General features: G+C 33.5%; 1 protein-coding gene across 1 annotated transcript in view; it reads right to left on the reverse strand.

Moving 5' to 3' along the window:
* The window catches only part of LOC131840794 (protein MTSS 1), a 144,699-nt gene extending 129,793 nt beyond the window's left edge, over positions 1-14,906 (reverse strand). Inside the window, exon 1 of the mRNA XM_059188992.1 lies at positions 14,406-14,906. Within this exon, the coding sequence (XP_059044975.1) occupies positions 14,406-14,477 (72 nt within the window). The 5' untranslated portion in view covers positions 14,478-14,906. The remainder of the gene's footprint in view (positions 1-14,405) is intronic.
* Positions 14,907-15,477: the final 571 nt, after the last annotated feature.

The raw sequence follows: 15,477 nt of genomic DNA on the forward strand, positions 1-15,477 counted from the left end.
TGTAATTCTATTAATTCATATCATATTTTAAATAGACTGTAAAAGTCGGTTTTGTAACCTTTAGTTTCTTAACGGCCAAGAATCCCACACCCTCGAGACCTCTCCGGCGAAGAGGCGGTCTTTTAAAAATCTTTCGACGCTATAAAAAACAGGGCACTCAAGTCTACTTCAATCGCCAAGCAACATGCTTTGTAAGCTGTCCCGATTGTAGGATGCGATTAGGCCGTAATATTACAGGAAAAAAGGCATGACTTCTTAATTCTCTGGAATGGCAACGGATGAGTAGTGTCACGGGTGTCAGGATAAGGTACAATTCATGTATATAAGCGACGGTTACCGCTAACCATCAGGTGGCGGGGGAAGGGGATTGTTAGTAATGGGAACTAGTAACTCCCATTGCTAGCAATGTACCATGTCAGGTCTTATCATCTTCCACTGGTGCCCCGCCCGCATAGTACCGTTAGCGCAGGCGGGTGCACCATTCCATTATCATACACAAAAAAACCATCAGGTGGTGGGGGAAGGGGATTGTTAGTAATGGGAACTAGTAACTCCTATTGCTAGCAATGTACCATGTCAGGTCTTATCATCTTCCACTGGTGCCCCGCCCGCATAGTACCATCAGCGCAGGCGGGTGCACCATTCCATTATCATCGTCTAAAAAAAAACATAAGGTGGCCATGATATTATTAGCAAAAGTGAATGGATGAGGACAATTGACTATCAGTTAGTTATGATTTAGCATGAGCTAACTAATAACTCAGTTAAAATCAGACTTTATAGGTACGATACCAGTAATGATACCGGTATTGTACCTATAAAGTCTGATTGAAGTAAAGTTAGTACAAAGTGGTCTACATAGGCACCGTTACGCTTATTTCCACCATCGAGCAGCATACTTTGTAAGCTGCCTTTCAGTTGGAAGAAGCGATTACGCAGTAAAGTTACTGGATAAGAAGCATGACTTTTTAGTCTTCCAGAATAGTATGCCATGACAAAATGGAGTACTTACGTGGTCCTGCAAACATATTATAATTAGCAACGTTATGTTTATCGCAAATAAGTACGATTTGATTGATTTGAACGCTTGCTTCTTACCACAAGTTAAGCTTCAGCTTATATGTCATTCTAATGACATAAGAAAAGGGACAGAAAGGGCAAGATCTATTAAAAAGGCTTACGTTACATACATTACATTTGACCTTCGTTATACTATGCTCGCTATTTGTTAGCATTGAAGGGCACTGCGTTCAAGAGGACAGTCCCCCAGACTAGCGGAGATAACAGAGGGCAAATATTGAACTTGAAATGATTCAACTGCTTTGATTTTTTCGCAAGAACTGTATAAGAACAAGTAGCAGATAAGCAGTTTTTTCAATGCGTAGATTGAATGTGTGATATATATATACTAGCTCAAAAGAATCTGATTTTAGTTGTTTCAATATTCGTTTTGGGGTAAACAGGAATGCGACTACAAAAATAATAATCAATATTTGATATATAGAATTCGAAAAGTTAGGGTATTTCTTTAGCGGTATACAGAAAGAAACACAATCTCTTCCTGATGGCCAATTCATTGAATTGCAGCATAAATTTTGACATTTGTATGAAGATCTGTAAAAAGTATACTTATATAGATCCTCATAGAAAAGATCCCTTAAGAGAAATATAATCTAATTGACAAGAATTGGTAAATCAAAACATCGAAAACGAAATACAACCACCGATAACCACCTCTTTTAAGATGGGTTAAAAGCATAGAGTCCAACGGAATCGCGAAGTTGAGGATGCTTAGTCTACAAGCGTAGCTCAGTTATTTATGTTATCGTAAACATAACTACAAATATTTTCAGGGTGTATATTTAGATCGCCAGCTATTTTAGGACTAATTAGGTCATCGTTAACCGCAAAAGTATATCTGCACATCACTACATCGGCATACATACCGGTTACAACGATTAATTAAATAAAAACTGGTATTTTAGTATCGATTTTAATTAACATGTACGGTCATTGCACTATTCAGCAGGAGTTAGAGCGTGAAATAAACGAGTAAGTTCACTACAAGTATTAGTAACAAGTGCACTAGGTTTTTTAACTCGATTGGCTAAAAACTGGCCACCCTGTGAAAGTAGAAATCATTGCGTAATATACGCAATATTTTTTTTTATGGATGATAATGGAATCGTGCACCCGCCTGCGCTAACGGTTCATGCTGGCGGGCACCAGTGGAGGATGATAAGATGAGTATGAGATCAGGTCAGTTAGCTCATCGTGATAAATTCACCAAGAATTTATTACGATGGTTTCCAGTGGGATTCCCCAGTGATTTGTACCAAGGACACTGTAATAATTTTCATTTACATTATGTCCATATTGACCATAGCTTCTGGCAAACGTAGCTTCATGTTTTGCCTATGCCTATTTTTTTAAATAATTCAAAAACGACATTTTTCACTTATCACATGTCTCGAAATGACACTTGTATTATTCATAAAAAGTGCTTCGCTTAGATAATTCTTCAAGGGTCATCAGGAAAATGCTGATTTGCACTTAATAATGAACAACTTTTGTTTCTGAATTTTCTCTAAAAGGTAACATTTGAAATAGAAAAGATTCCCAATGTCAGCAATAACACCATCATATCGGCCTCCACAAAGTTACCGCTAAAATATTTTGAATATAAATTTCTGGTCAATCTTTAATATACCCCAATGAACACAAGTTCGTCTCCATCCTTCAGTGATATTCCACATTTGGATGATGTCACCATTCATCGATAACAAAAAACATTAAAGAAAAAATACACTAGCAACACTTTTTACGTCTGAACTCTTAGAACCCAGACGGGTACTAATATGTACCAAAATAATAATAAACATTACAGAAGGGACCAATTAGAATTAAGCTTTTAAATTGTGTTTTATTTATTATTCTACTTTTTTGTTACGTTAGGTAATTGGTGTTAGAACTTACTTTTAGAGTTTATTGATTGTTTGTCCCATTTGTGTGGATAAAAACTTCATGTAATTTGTCTAACAAAATCTTAAACTACTAATATTGTGAATAATTTTATTGCATCAAACTAGTCTTTTGTGGTATTAATCTATGTGCTGGTGCTAATCTAATCGATTAAGTTTTTTTTTAATTGTTACTTGAGAGTGTTGTAGCTATTAAACATATTACTAACAAAAATACTTATTGAATTTTAGCCTAAAAATGTAACTAAATTCACCTGTACAAAACATGAAATTCTCTTGTCATTTGTAAATATTTAGTGCAATAAAGAGTTTATAAATAAATAAAATCCATAACAAATATTTTCCGCGTATTCATATCGTGAGTGTAGGTAGTATATACATATTAACGTGTTTGTTGCATTATCCAGGGCCTCCCATTGCTAAAAATAATCTCCCTCTCTAATGAGTTTGTATATGTATGACATTTTACACAATTGCACTTTAAAAGTAGTATTACTGCCAAGCTAGATCTTGACAAACTGAAGAGGAAACGCCACACAGCCTATGTGGTTGTAGCCCACTCATGCATAAACGAAATATCTCCTTTGGAAAGTTTACACTCTGAGGAGATAAAACCATCGCTCCTAAGAATATCCTTCAATCCTTATCCCTGACGGGTCCACGTAGCGAACTACGAAAAAGGGCGAGCACAATCGATCTATGCAAATCGCAGTGCTACAGGTCCAAGCAACTAACGATACCCCCAATAAAAAATGTATATGGTTGATGATGCAAGATGGCTTAACTCTTAAAAAATCGGAACAAGCTGATACTATATGAATAAAGTGTTATTTTTAGACATAACCTCTAATACACGTTTTATCCAAAATCTATATTAGACATCTCTCGAAACAGGTTTAGAATCCGCTGTGTCTAATTTAAGCAACATCGATAATATTCCTTGGCTTTTTTGATAAAAATATCATATTGACTTTGTTTATAACATAACATAATAAAGGGTCATCGTTGCCAACGTGATAAGATAAATCGTCATAGCGGTCATTTAAAAAAATATAAACAAATTGCAGTTATAAATTAACAACATCTAAAGGTTAAAAATACTGATAGCCCAAGAGCCCACGACTGCCAGACATACGTCATTTTAATAAACGTGAAAGTTCTTGTATGTGTGTCCCCAACACAGGTAAGAACGATCCCCAAATATGAAACCTGGATCGTGGTTCCTTTGGCAGGTACCAGGTAACAAAGGTGTAAAAAAAATCATACCAAATTCGTTATTTTAAGAAACTCCATATTTTCATATATTGTTCGTAGCACTATTATAACTTGCGCTGCTCATTGCCAGACACGTAGTGTGGTTCCAACCCCCGCCGGACCCCCCTAAACTATACTATTTTAGAAATAAACTTACGTCATTTTAATAAAGCTGAAATTTATATATATTATTGAGAGTTCTCTCAAACTGAGTTTCCTAAATTGCCAGACAGTTTTCTTGGTTCCTTATCATACCAGACTCATTGAAACCGTATATTGGGTAACAACGGTGTATACAATTTCATATCAAAATCGTTATTTTAAGATGCTCCATTTTTTCACATATTGCTCGTAACAGTATTATAACTTGCTCTGCTCATTGCCAGACCCTTAGTGTGGTTCCAATCCCCCGCCGGACCCTCCCAAACTATACTATTTTATAAATAAACTTACGTCATTTTAATAAAGCTGAAATTTATATATATTATTGAGAGTTCTCTCAAACTGAGTTTCCTAAATTGCCAGACAGTTTTCTTGGTTCCTTATTCCACCAGAATCATTGAAACCGTATATTGGGTAACAACGGTGTATACAATTTCATATCAAATTCGTTATTTTAAGATGCTCCATTTTTTCACATATTGCTCGTAACAGTATTATAACTTGCTCTGCTCATTGCCAGACCCTTAGTGTGGTTCCAAACCCCCGCCGGACCCCCCTAAACTATACTATTTTGTAAATAAACTTACGTCATTTTAATAAAGCTAAAATTTATATATATTATTGAGAGTTCTCTCAAACTGAGTTTCCTAAATTGCCAGACAGTTTTCTTGGTTCCTTATCCTACCAAACTCATTGAAACCGTATATTGGGTAACAACGGTGTATACAATTTCATATCAAATTCGTTATTTTAAGATGCTCCATTTTTCACATATTGCTCGTAACAGTATTGTAACTTGCTCTGCTCGTTGCCAGACCCTTAGTGTGGTTCCAAACCCCCAAACTATACTATTTTATAAATAAATTTACGTTATTTTAATAAAGCTGTAATTTATATATATTATTGAGAGTTCACTCAAACTGAGTTTCCTAAATTGCCAGACAGTTTTCTTGGTTACTTTTCCTACCAAATTGAAACCGTATATTGGGTAACAACGGTGTATACAATTTCATATCAAATTCGTTTTTTTAAGATGCTCCATTTTTTCACATATTGCTGTAACAGTATTATAACTTGCTCTGCTTATTGCCAGACCCTTATACCCCCCGCCGGACCCCACTAAACTATACTAATTTATAAACAAACTTTATAACGTCATTTTAATAAAGCTGAAATTTATATATATTATTGAGAGTTCTCTCAAACTGAGTTTCCTAAATTGCCAGACAGTTTTCTTGGTTCCTTATCATACCAGACTCATTGAAACCGTAGATTGGGTAACAACGGTGTATACAATTTCATATCAAATTCGTTATTTTAAGATGCTCCATTTTTTCACATATTGCTCGTAACAGTATTATAACTTGCTCTGCTCATTGCCAGACCCTTAGTGTGGTTCCAACCCCCCGCCGGACCCCCCTAAACTATACTATTTTATAAATAAACTTACGTCATTTTAATAAAGCTGAACCTTATACACATTATTGAGAGAACTATTAAACTGAGTTTCCTAAATTGCCAGACAGTTTTCTTGGTTCCTTATCCTACCAAAATTGAAACCGTATATTGGGTAACAACGGTGTATACAATTTCATATCAAATTCGTTATTTTAAGATGCTCCATTTTTTCACATATTGCTCGTAACAGTATTATAACTTGCTCTGCTCGTTGCCAGACCCTTAGTGTGGTTCCAACCCCCCGCGGGACCCCCCCAACCTATACTATTTTATAAATAAATTTACGTTATTTTAATAAAGCTGAACTTTATATATGTTATTGAGAGAACTATTAAAATGAGTTTCCTAAATTGCCAGACAGTTTTCTTGGTTCGACAACGATCAGAGCAAGTTATAATACTGTTTATGTGAAAAAATGGAGCATCTTAAAATAACGAATTCGGTATGAAATTGTATACACCGTTGTTACCCAATATAGGTTTTGAGTCTGGTAGGATAAGGAACCAAGAAAACTGTCTGGCAATTTAGGAAACTCAGTTTAATAGTTCTCTCAATAATATATATAATATTAAAATGACGTAAGTTTATTTATAAAATAGTATAGTTTTGGGGGGTTCGGCGGGGGGTTGGAACCACACTAAGGGTCTGGCAACGAGCAAAGCAAGTTATAATACTGTTACGAGCAATATGTGAAAAAATGGAGCATCTTAAAATAACGAATTTGATATGAAATTGTATACACCGTTGTTACCCAATATACGGTTTCAATGAGTCTGGTAGGATAAAGAACCAAGAAAACTGTCTGGCAATTTAGGAAACTCAGTTTGAGAGAACTCTCAATAATATATATAAATTTCAGCTTTATTAAAATGACGTAAGATTATTTATAAAATAGTATAGTTTAGGGGGTCCGGCGGGGGTTGGAACCACAGTAAGGGTCTGTTATAATATACGAGCAATATGTGAAAAAATGGAGCATCTTAAAATAACGAATTTGATATGAAATTGTATACACCGTTGTTACCCAATATACGGTTTCAATGAGTCTGGTATGATAAGGAACCAAGAAAACTGTCTGGCAATTTAGGAAACTCAGTTTAATAGTTCTCTCAATAATATATATAAAGTTCAGCTTTATTAAAATGACGTAAGTTTATTTATAAAATAGTATAGTTTAGGGGGTCCGGCGGGGGTTGGAACCACACTACGTGCCTGGCAATGAGCAGCGCAAGTTATGGTGCTACGAACAATATGTGAAAAAATGGAGCATCTTAAAATAACGAATTTGACATGAAATTGTATACACCGTTGTTATCCAATATACGGTTTCAATGATTCTGTATTATAAGGAACCAAGAAAACTGTCTGGCAATTTAGGAAACTCAGTTTGAGAGAACTCTCAATAATATATATAATTTTCAGCTTTATTAAAATGACGTAAGTTTATTTACAAAATAGTATAGTTTTGGGGGGTCCGGCGGGGGGTTGGAACCACACTAAGGGTCTGGCAATGAGCAGAGCAAGTTATAATACTGTTACGAGCAATATGTGAAAAAATGGAGCATCTTAAAATAACGAATTTGATATGAAATTGTATACACCGTATATTGGGTAACACCAAAGGAACCAAGAAAACTGTCTGGCAATTTAGGAAACTCAGTTTGAGAGAACTCTCAATAATATATATAAATTTCAGCTTTATTAAAATGACGTAAGTTTATTTCTAAAATAGTATAGTTTAGGGGGGTCCGGCGGGGGGTTGGAACCACACTACGTGTCTGGCAATGAGCAGCGCAAGTTATAATAGTGCTACGAACAATATATGAAAATATGGAGTTTCTTAAAATAACGAATTTGGTATGATTTTTTTTACACCTTTGTTACCTGGTACCTGCCAAAGGAACCACGATCCAGGTTTCATATTTGGGGATCGTTCTTACCTGTGTTGGGGACACACATACAAGAACTTTCACGTTTATTAAAATGACGTATGTCTGGCAGTCGTGGGCTCTTGCTCTATGAAGGTCGTTGTAAATGTACATTATTGTTGTTATCTTACTAATATTATAAACGCGAAAGTTTGTAAGCTGGATAATTGTTACTCTTTCACACAAAACCTACTGAACGGAGTTTGATGAAATTTTACAGCAATATAGCATATACATAAGAATAACATATAGGCTATAATTTAAAAAGACATTATGTAAATTGGGCGAAAAATAAAGACGTTAAATAAGTGTGATGAAGACGAACCTGCGCGAGGGCAGCTAGTTACTAAATTATTTATGTTTATATGTATGAAGGTACCCGCAGAATACCAGCGTCGTAATACCTCGTCACGGCAAATGCTGAGCGGAGACCTATTCTGTACTACAATTAATGATCCAAATTGTAATTGTATTTTTTGTGTTGTACGTATATTTATGTTTTATGCCTAGGTTTTTATCTTAATTGTAATTGAATTTTTTTTTGTACGTATATTTGTTTTATGCCTAGGTTTTTATCCAAATTGTAATTGTATATTTTGTGTTGTACGTATATTTATGTTTTATGCCTAGGTTTTTATCCAAATTGTAATTGTATTGTTTGTGTTATACGTATATTTATGTTTTATGCCTAGGTTTTTATCCAAATTGTAATTGTATTTTTTGTGTTGTACGTATATTTATGTTTTATGCCTAGGTTTTTATCCAAATTGTAATTGTATTTTTTGTGTTGTACGTATATTTTATGTTTTAAGCCTAGGTTTAGCACACGGCCTTTACTTTTGATGATTGCGGGTCCGATGCCTCGCATGGTACAAACATTAGATTTTATAAGTATGATTATTTGTATCTGGGTATTTTCTATAATGTGTATGTATTTACAAATAAAATGTACCTATGTTTATATCTGCTGTCTAGTACCCCCAACACAAGCATAGCTTAGAGTATTAAGAAAAATAAATACACATTTCTAAACAAGCCTTAGATACTTTTCTATTTAATATATTTTACAAACATTTGACGCATGTTTTCCCTATTCAAGGCTTACTGTTCTATTCAATATTTTTCACGAAGACTTGCCGCAAAATTTATGTCATTTATGAGATATTATGAACAAAGAAAAATGTTCATTATTTTTCGCAGTCGACAGTTTACTTCCCTTTGCCATTTTGTCATGACTTAAGACGTCTTTTCTTGTGGAACGAAATATTTAATTATAGTAACACAAGATAAATGCTTCCCTTTATTAACATTGTGAAATGTACCGAATCTTTAATCGACCTACTTGTTTTATTGAGCCACTTTAAACAGAAGGCAATGAGAAACAATGAAACAACACTATCTCTACAATAATTTATCTTTCATCCGAAATCTTTGGCGTAACCTATCAAATAATATTCAACGACCAATCTATAATAATACATTTATGCATTTACTAGCAGTGCTAGCTGTTGTACCTGCATTAAATTTGTAGCCTACATATGTGTTATTCTGATGTCTTACTGTATATACTATAAATCTCATCAAAATCTGGTAAGTAGTTTTTGAGTGAAAGAGTAACAAACATCCATCCATCCATACTCCCAAGCTTTCGCGTTTATAATATTAATAATATTTGTGCACTAATCTCTAGCTTTACCAGTCCGATTTTAATTAACCTTTCATAATTTGGTAGATCAATACTTGGAAAAAATTACAGGGTATTTAAAAATCACGCTACGCTCTTTTTTCCAACCTTTCATTAAAGAAGACGGCGAGTGAAACTGCTGGGCACAGATAGTATGCATTTAAATTGAAATAATTACACTGATTATATATGTTAAATATCTTATGTATTTCTTGAAAAGCAAAAACTCGAATCATAGACTCGGAAATAAAATACATTCAATCGTTAGGTCATTCAGGTACTTTCATGACTAGTAACCCGTCTCGACTTCTCCCGAATTATATACGTAATATACATAATACATAGCCTATTTTCATAACTATTATTATTACGAATTACACAATTTTAAATCCTTTCAAAGTTTTCAAATAGCAAAAACAACATTTCTACAATTTACCCTACACACTCTTATAACTCTCTTTACGTTATAATTGTACATTTATATAAGTAATTTAAATACAATTTTTCTTAAAAAAAATCTAATATTGTTTACGATACTACATAGTATAAAACAAACTCACGGTCGCTGTCTGTCCGTCCCAATGTATGCTTAAATCTTTAAAACTACGCAACGGATTTTGAACCTATTTGAGTGATTCTAGAGAAAGGTTTATATAATACATCTTCACTAGTAGCTAGTTCATCATCATCATCATCATCGCAGCCCGGAAGACGTCCACTGCTGAACATAGGCCTCCCCCAAAGATCTCGTAGCTAGTTACGTAGTATAAAACAAAGTCGCCGCTGCTGTCTGTTCGCTTATATCTTTTAAATTGTTAAATTGCGCAACGGATTTTAATGCAGTTTTCAGCTATAGATAGAGTGATTCAAGAGATAGGTTTATATGTATAATACATGCGTGTTATAGCATAGAACAAGTCGAGAAATTCAAAGAATTGTAATGCATCCGTGCGAAGCCGGGACGGGTCGCTATTGCCATATAAATAAAAATAATAAGTGCAGTAAGAAACAAGTCATAAACAATATACCCAATTAAAACATCCCGGACAAACGGCGTGCAATGTCGGCCACTCAAACATACGAGAGTATAATTGGCCAATTTAGATACTGACCGATATCCGAACAGATACGTAATGCTCTTTACACTCTGGTTGCTTAAGAAAGCAGATTCCGTGGCTTCAGCTCTGTGCCCAACAGGCGGAAAATCAATTTAAAAACACCATAGTCCCCGATTTACTAAGCGTGCAATTTCTTTCAATATTTACATTAATAATAATAACAATAATAATAGTCATGGACAATTTACGCAACGCCATCTAATCCCAAGGTAAGAAGAACATGTGTTATGGGTACTAAACAACTGATAGAAATACTTTAATACATGTACATAATCTACATAGTAATCACCCGGAGCAATACAGACAATCATAGTCATGAATAATAAGATTTATGTCGTGCGTGGAATCGAATCTGCGACCATAGGAAGTAAGACGGTGTGTTAAACCACTAGACCACCGATTAATCTACATAAAGATCGATTTAGACTTTGCAAATAAAATATATTCCTAATTAACATTTCATGATCAAATCGTCCCTACAATAACAAGAGGTAATATATACAGCAGTCTTTGTTTAACCTATTTCTTTAGTTAAGCTATTACTAGTGTTGATCAGCTTGTTTTGTAAGTTATGTACCTAGGTGACTTTCCGTCGATAACAAATTCGTTGTAAGAAATTGCAACTATTATAATACAGTTGGCCGCAGCTGGCCTTTACAGCTTCACCGGACGATAATTAAGACAAGCACAATGTAACTCCAAACCCGCGAAAGGATTTATAGAGAAGCTGATGGGTCTGACAGATACGACTGACTACTTTGAACATAGGCTCAGGCTGTTGTAATTGCAATCTCTGATATCATGGGACGAGGTGCAACCAGGAGCCAAAATAAGTAGCGTCACAGATACTCATCTTAACATCCTCCACTGGTGCCCCGCCAGAGTAAACCGTTAGCGCAGGCGGGTGCACCATTTCATTATCATCCACAAAAAAAAACATATGTGTCTGACTATCTGTAACGCTCGTGATAATTTTAATGTGTATTTAACAGTTACCAGTTTCTAAGAGATGGGCTGTCACTTTGATTGCCATTTTAATTTCAAATGAAATCAAGGAGTTATCATCGACTGTGATATCAGTTAGCTTACATTATCAGAATTCTTATACTTATTTAATAAATAGCTATATAACTAAACTGCCTCATATCTTCGTACTCGCAAAAGTTGGCTGGTAGAGAATGCTAGAATAGAAAATCATTTATTCAAATAAACTTACATTGAGGCATTTTTACACATTTTACATTGAGGTCATCACATTTTTTTCAATATACCGCATTCGGAAAACTGCCTCATCAGGAGTAGAAAATTGTGTCGTTCTTTTAAATAATTTGTTATTACTTTATATTTTTCAGTTGAACTGTACGAATACAAACTACCAACAAGTACTAGTTCAATTAAATACTCAAATAGAGAAAATATTAAATATACAACCAACTGGTTGAAGAGATCAGTTGTAGTGATTAGAGCAGACCAGTCCCTAGAAGCAGCACTTGTTCATGTATATGCTGTATGAGCCAGCCATCATTGAGCTTGACCATATTTTAGGGAATCCAATGGCCGGGCCATTGGACCCACCACGCCGCCACATGTCTGGACATTTTAGTGAGCATGTTAATGGAATTAAGCCCGCAATTGTACAAAAATTCAATAAAGTTTAAATAAATAAATATCAAATGAGCTGCAAACCTATTGCTGATGATCTAATTCTATGTATATTCTCCAATAAATATGCAGACTAGTGTTCAATTAGCAATCATGTTGACATCTCAGGAATGGAAATTAGTGACCACAATAAATCTGTTGTGAATCTCAATGTTGTAAGATGAATGCTATCTGAATGTTAAGAAGTTTTATATCAGGTACTCTATTACTAGATTAACAGTGATATAGTACCTAAAGGATGATGTAAGTAAACAAATATAAAATAAATAAATAAAGTTGAATGTCTGTTTGTAAAATCAAACAGCTTTTCATTCAATGCATATAGGGTAAAGTATATAGGGTACTCACATAAAAAAATTTGTATTAAGTATTTTTGTCTCTCTGTCTATATATTAGTTCTTGCTAAACTCTGAAACAGTTGTATCAACTTTGAAGGGACTTTCAGGCAGCTAAGTAATGCTATAAGGAGTAACTTTAGAATTTTATTAAAAAAAAATTAATTCCATGCGGACAAAGTCACATGTAACAATTAGTCTACAATAAATTCTTCTCCATATTTAAGATAACTGTGTCATTTCCCTTCATGGATGGTGAAAGAAACTTTAATTCATATCTCAATAAAACATTGAAAAATCAACTTTGTAGTCTTCCCTTTAAAAATGGTTTAACTATAAGAATATTTTTTCACTAAATTAAATACTAAACTTCTTGAACAGATATTACCAAAGTTATTTATTGATAACAAAACCACCCAACCACAAAATACCACCTACACATTCATAGTGCTGTCTTTATCAATTCTCTATACATTAACATAAATTATATGTAGCACCAGTTACTATACAGAATGAGACAAAATTAGACAAATTTAATATATATGAGACTAAAATTAAAAACTTCAATACTGCACTTAGTCCATCAGATATGCTGTATGTTTATTGGCCACCTATATAATATGAAAAAAAAACTTAACAGTTTTAATTGCAAACCAAACTTAGCTTGCAACTGCAATTCTAAAATGGTTCATAGAAAATTGTAAACTTATATTATTAATCTATTACAATTGAGATATATTAATAACTTTGTGACATAATTAAAACTTATATTAAATTATAGTAAATGCACTAGTTCCTTAGGTTAGCACATAAATATAGTAATTAGTGTATATGATGCATTAACTAAAATATTATAACAAAATATCTTTCAACCATAAGACAATGTGTAACTGTTCATAGACCTAAAAAAATAAAAAATAAATATTAGGACCCTGATAATCAGATCAATTACAAGCTATTTAAATGTATAAAATGTTAAAATTATATAAATTAAGAACAAATAGATAGGTACCAGGATTTGATTTAATAATAGCTGAAGTAGTTTTCTACCCTAATACTGCTTTTCAATATTTATGTGTACAATTCCATTTGTGGAGACTTATCATACATTATATTATGACTTATTATATATACCATACAATATATATTTTTTATTTCTCTTACATTGGTGCAGTATATTCAACAGAATCCAAAAAAGGAGGAGGAAGTTATCACATCAGGTGGATTTTTTTCATAACTCCTTCATTTATAAACTGATTTCAAAATACCTTTTTTTTAAAGAGTATACTTACAGATAGGTCCTTCTTTTTTGTGTTTGGTGTCAGTTTTATTTTGATAAAATAAGTATAAAAAAAAATAACAACAGCAGTTGAAAGAACTCAATTGAATTTATTAGGAGTGTTGTTATGAACAGAAAATTATTTTTCGTTAAAATAAAATTGGGGTGGTACCTACAGATAAGACTGTATGTAAAACTAATAAAAATTGCAAATGCTGACAAATAATAACATTAACAGTTTTGGAAAATTAATAGTTTCGGAAAATATTCATTTCTAAAAGTGTGCCTTCGAAACAATCAAAGAAATTTTGAGATAAGTACCGCAATTCCTTACTACATAGGAGTAGATAAGCACTATACAAATTTCTTTATAATATTTAGAAGTTCTATTAGCTAATAATTACGAAAGTAATTACCGCCAACCACATCATACGATACGAGCTACGGGACAATTCCGAACAATATCTAGGGCGAAATACCGGTCGAGACTCAGTCAGTTCATCTCGACCACGACGGCTAGTAATAAAAAAAAATCACGACCTACCTTCATATCCGATACAATCTGCTGGTACAAACTCCACAAAGGAGAGCAATCCTTCTCGGTAGTCCCCTCCATTGTCAAATAAACACAAAAACAACACAATAATAATAAGAATCACGATCAAACACTCTTAGGAATCACTATCGAGCCATTCCGAAACATCGACAACTGTTGCATTTTCGTAAATCTATCTATTATTCTTCTACGTTTCGCAGTTACCTACATTTCATTCCACATTTAAAAGCACATTAGAAACGTTAGAAAACACTGTATGCAACCAATCAATATTTATAAACACGGACAGACCCCATGTAATCCTTACATCAGGGTGAAAATCACTGTATTTGTGTAAAAAGTAAAAGTTTAAGGCGCAAAAATCTTGTAGGGATCGTAAGAACATAACATTCATTCACGAAAATTCATTTTTCACATGTTTTATTACACAAACATACGATTAAATAATACCAATAAATATCACTCCTAAAGGGACGACAGACAAGAAGATCGGACTGAATCGTTTTGTTTGTTGCATTGTTGCGTCTTGGGATGTGATTCGTCAATCCGATAACAAGTGTTGCCATAACGAAAAAGAAGTTCTAGTGATGTGAATGAAAATAATTTTCATTCAGTTTTTAGGTTTGAAGATAACTTTAATCAAAATTATTCAGTTCAGTTATTCTTATTGACGATATAATCATAATTATTAATAATCATGACATACCAATATTTTAATACCATTCACTCATAATTGAGTTAAATTAAGGTGACCAACTATTTTTTGTTCAAATAGAGTACACTATGTAAGTATTTCATAGTTGAAAAAAAGAAGAAAAACAATAAAAACTTAATTTTCTTTAAAAAAAATAATTTATTCTGAGTGGTTTTTTTGCTAAATGAGAATGTTCGTCTAATAAGGTAGCCACATCCGAACAACTTTCATTTTACATATCAAATTTGACTGTTAAGATGGCAGATGTTTTTACAGAAAGTTGCGACTTCTGACTGTTTCAATAATCATTCCCTAATGAAAATACCCTTTCAACAGCAACATACGCGCCTGAATAACATAAGGAAA

This window comes from Achroia grisella, unplaced genomic scaffold (genome assembly GCF_030625045.1).
Source record: "Achroia grisella isolate CSIRO2021 unplaced genomic scaffold, CSIRO_AGI_Agris_v1 utg149, whole genome shotgun sequence".
Lineage (NCBI taxonomy): Eukaryota > Metazoa > Arthropoda > Insecta > Lepidoptera > Pyralidae > Achroia > Achroia grisella.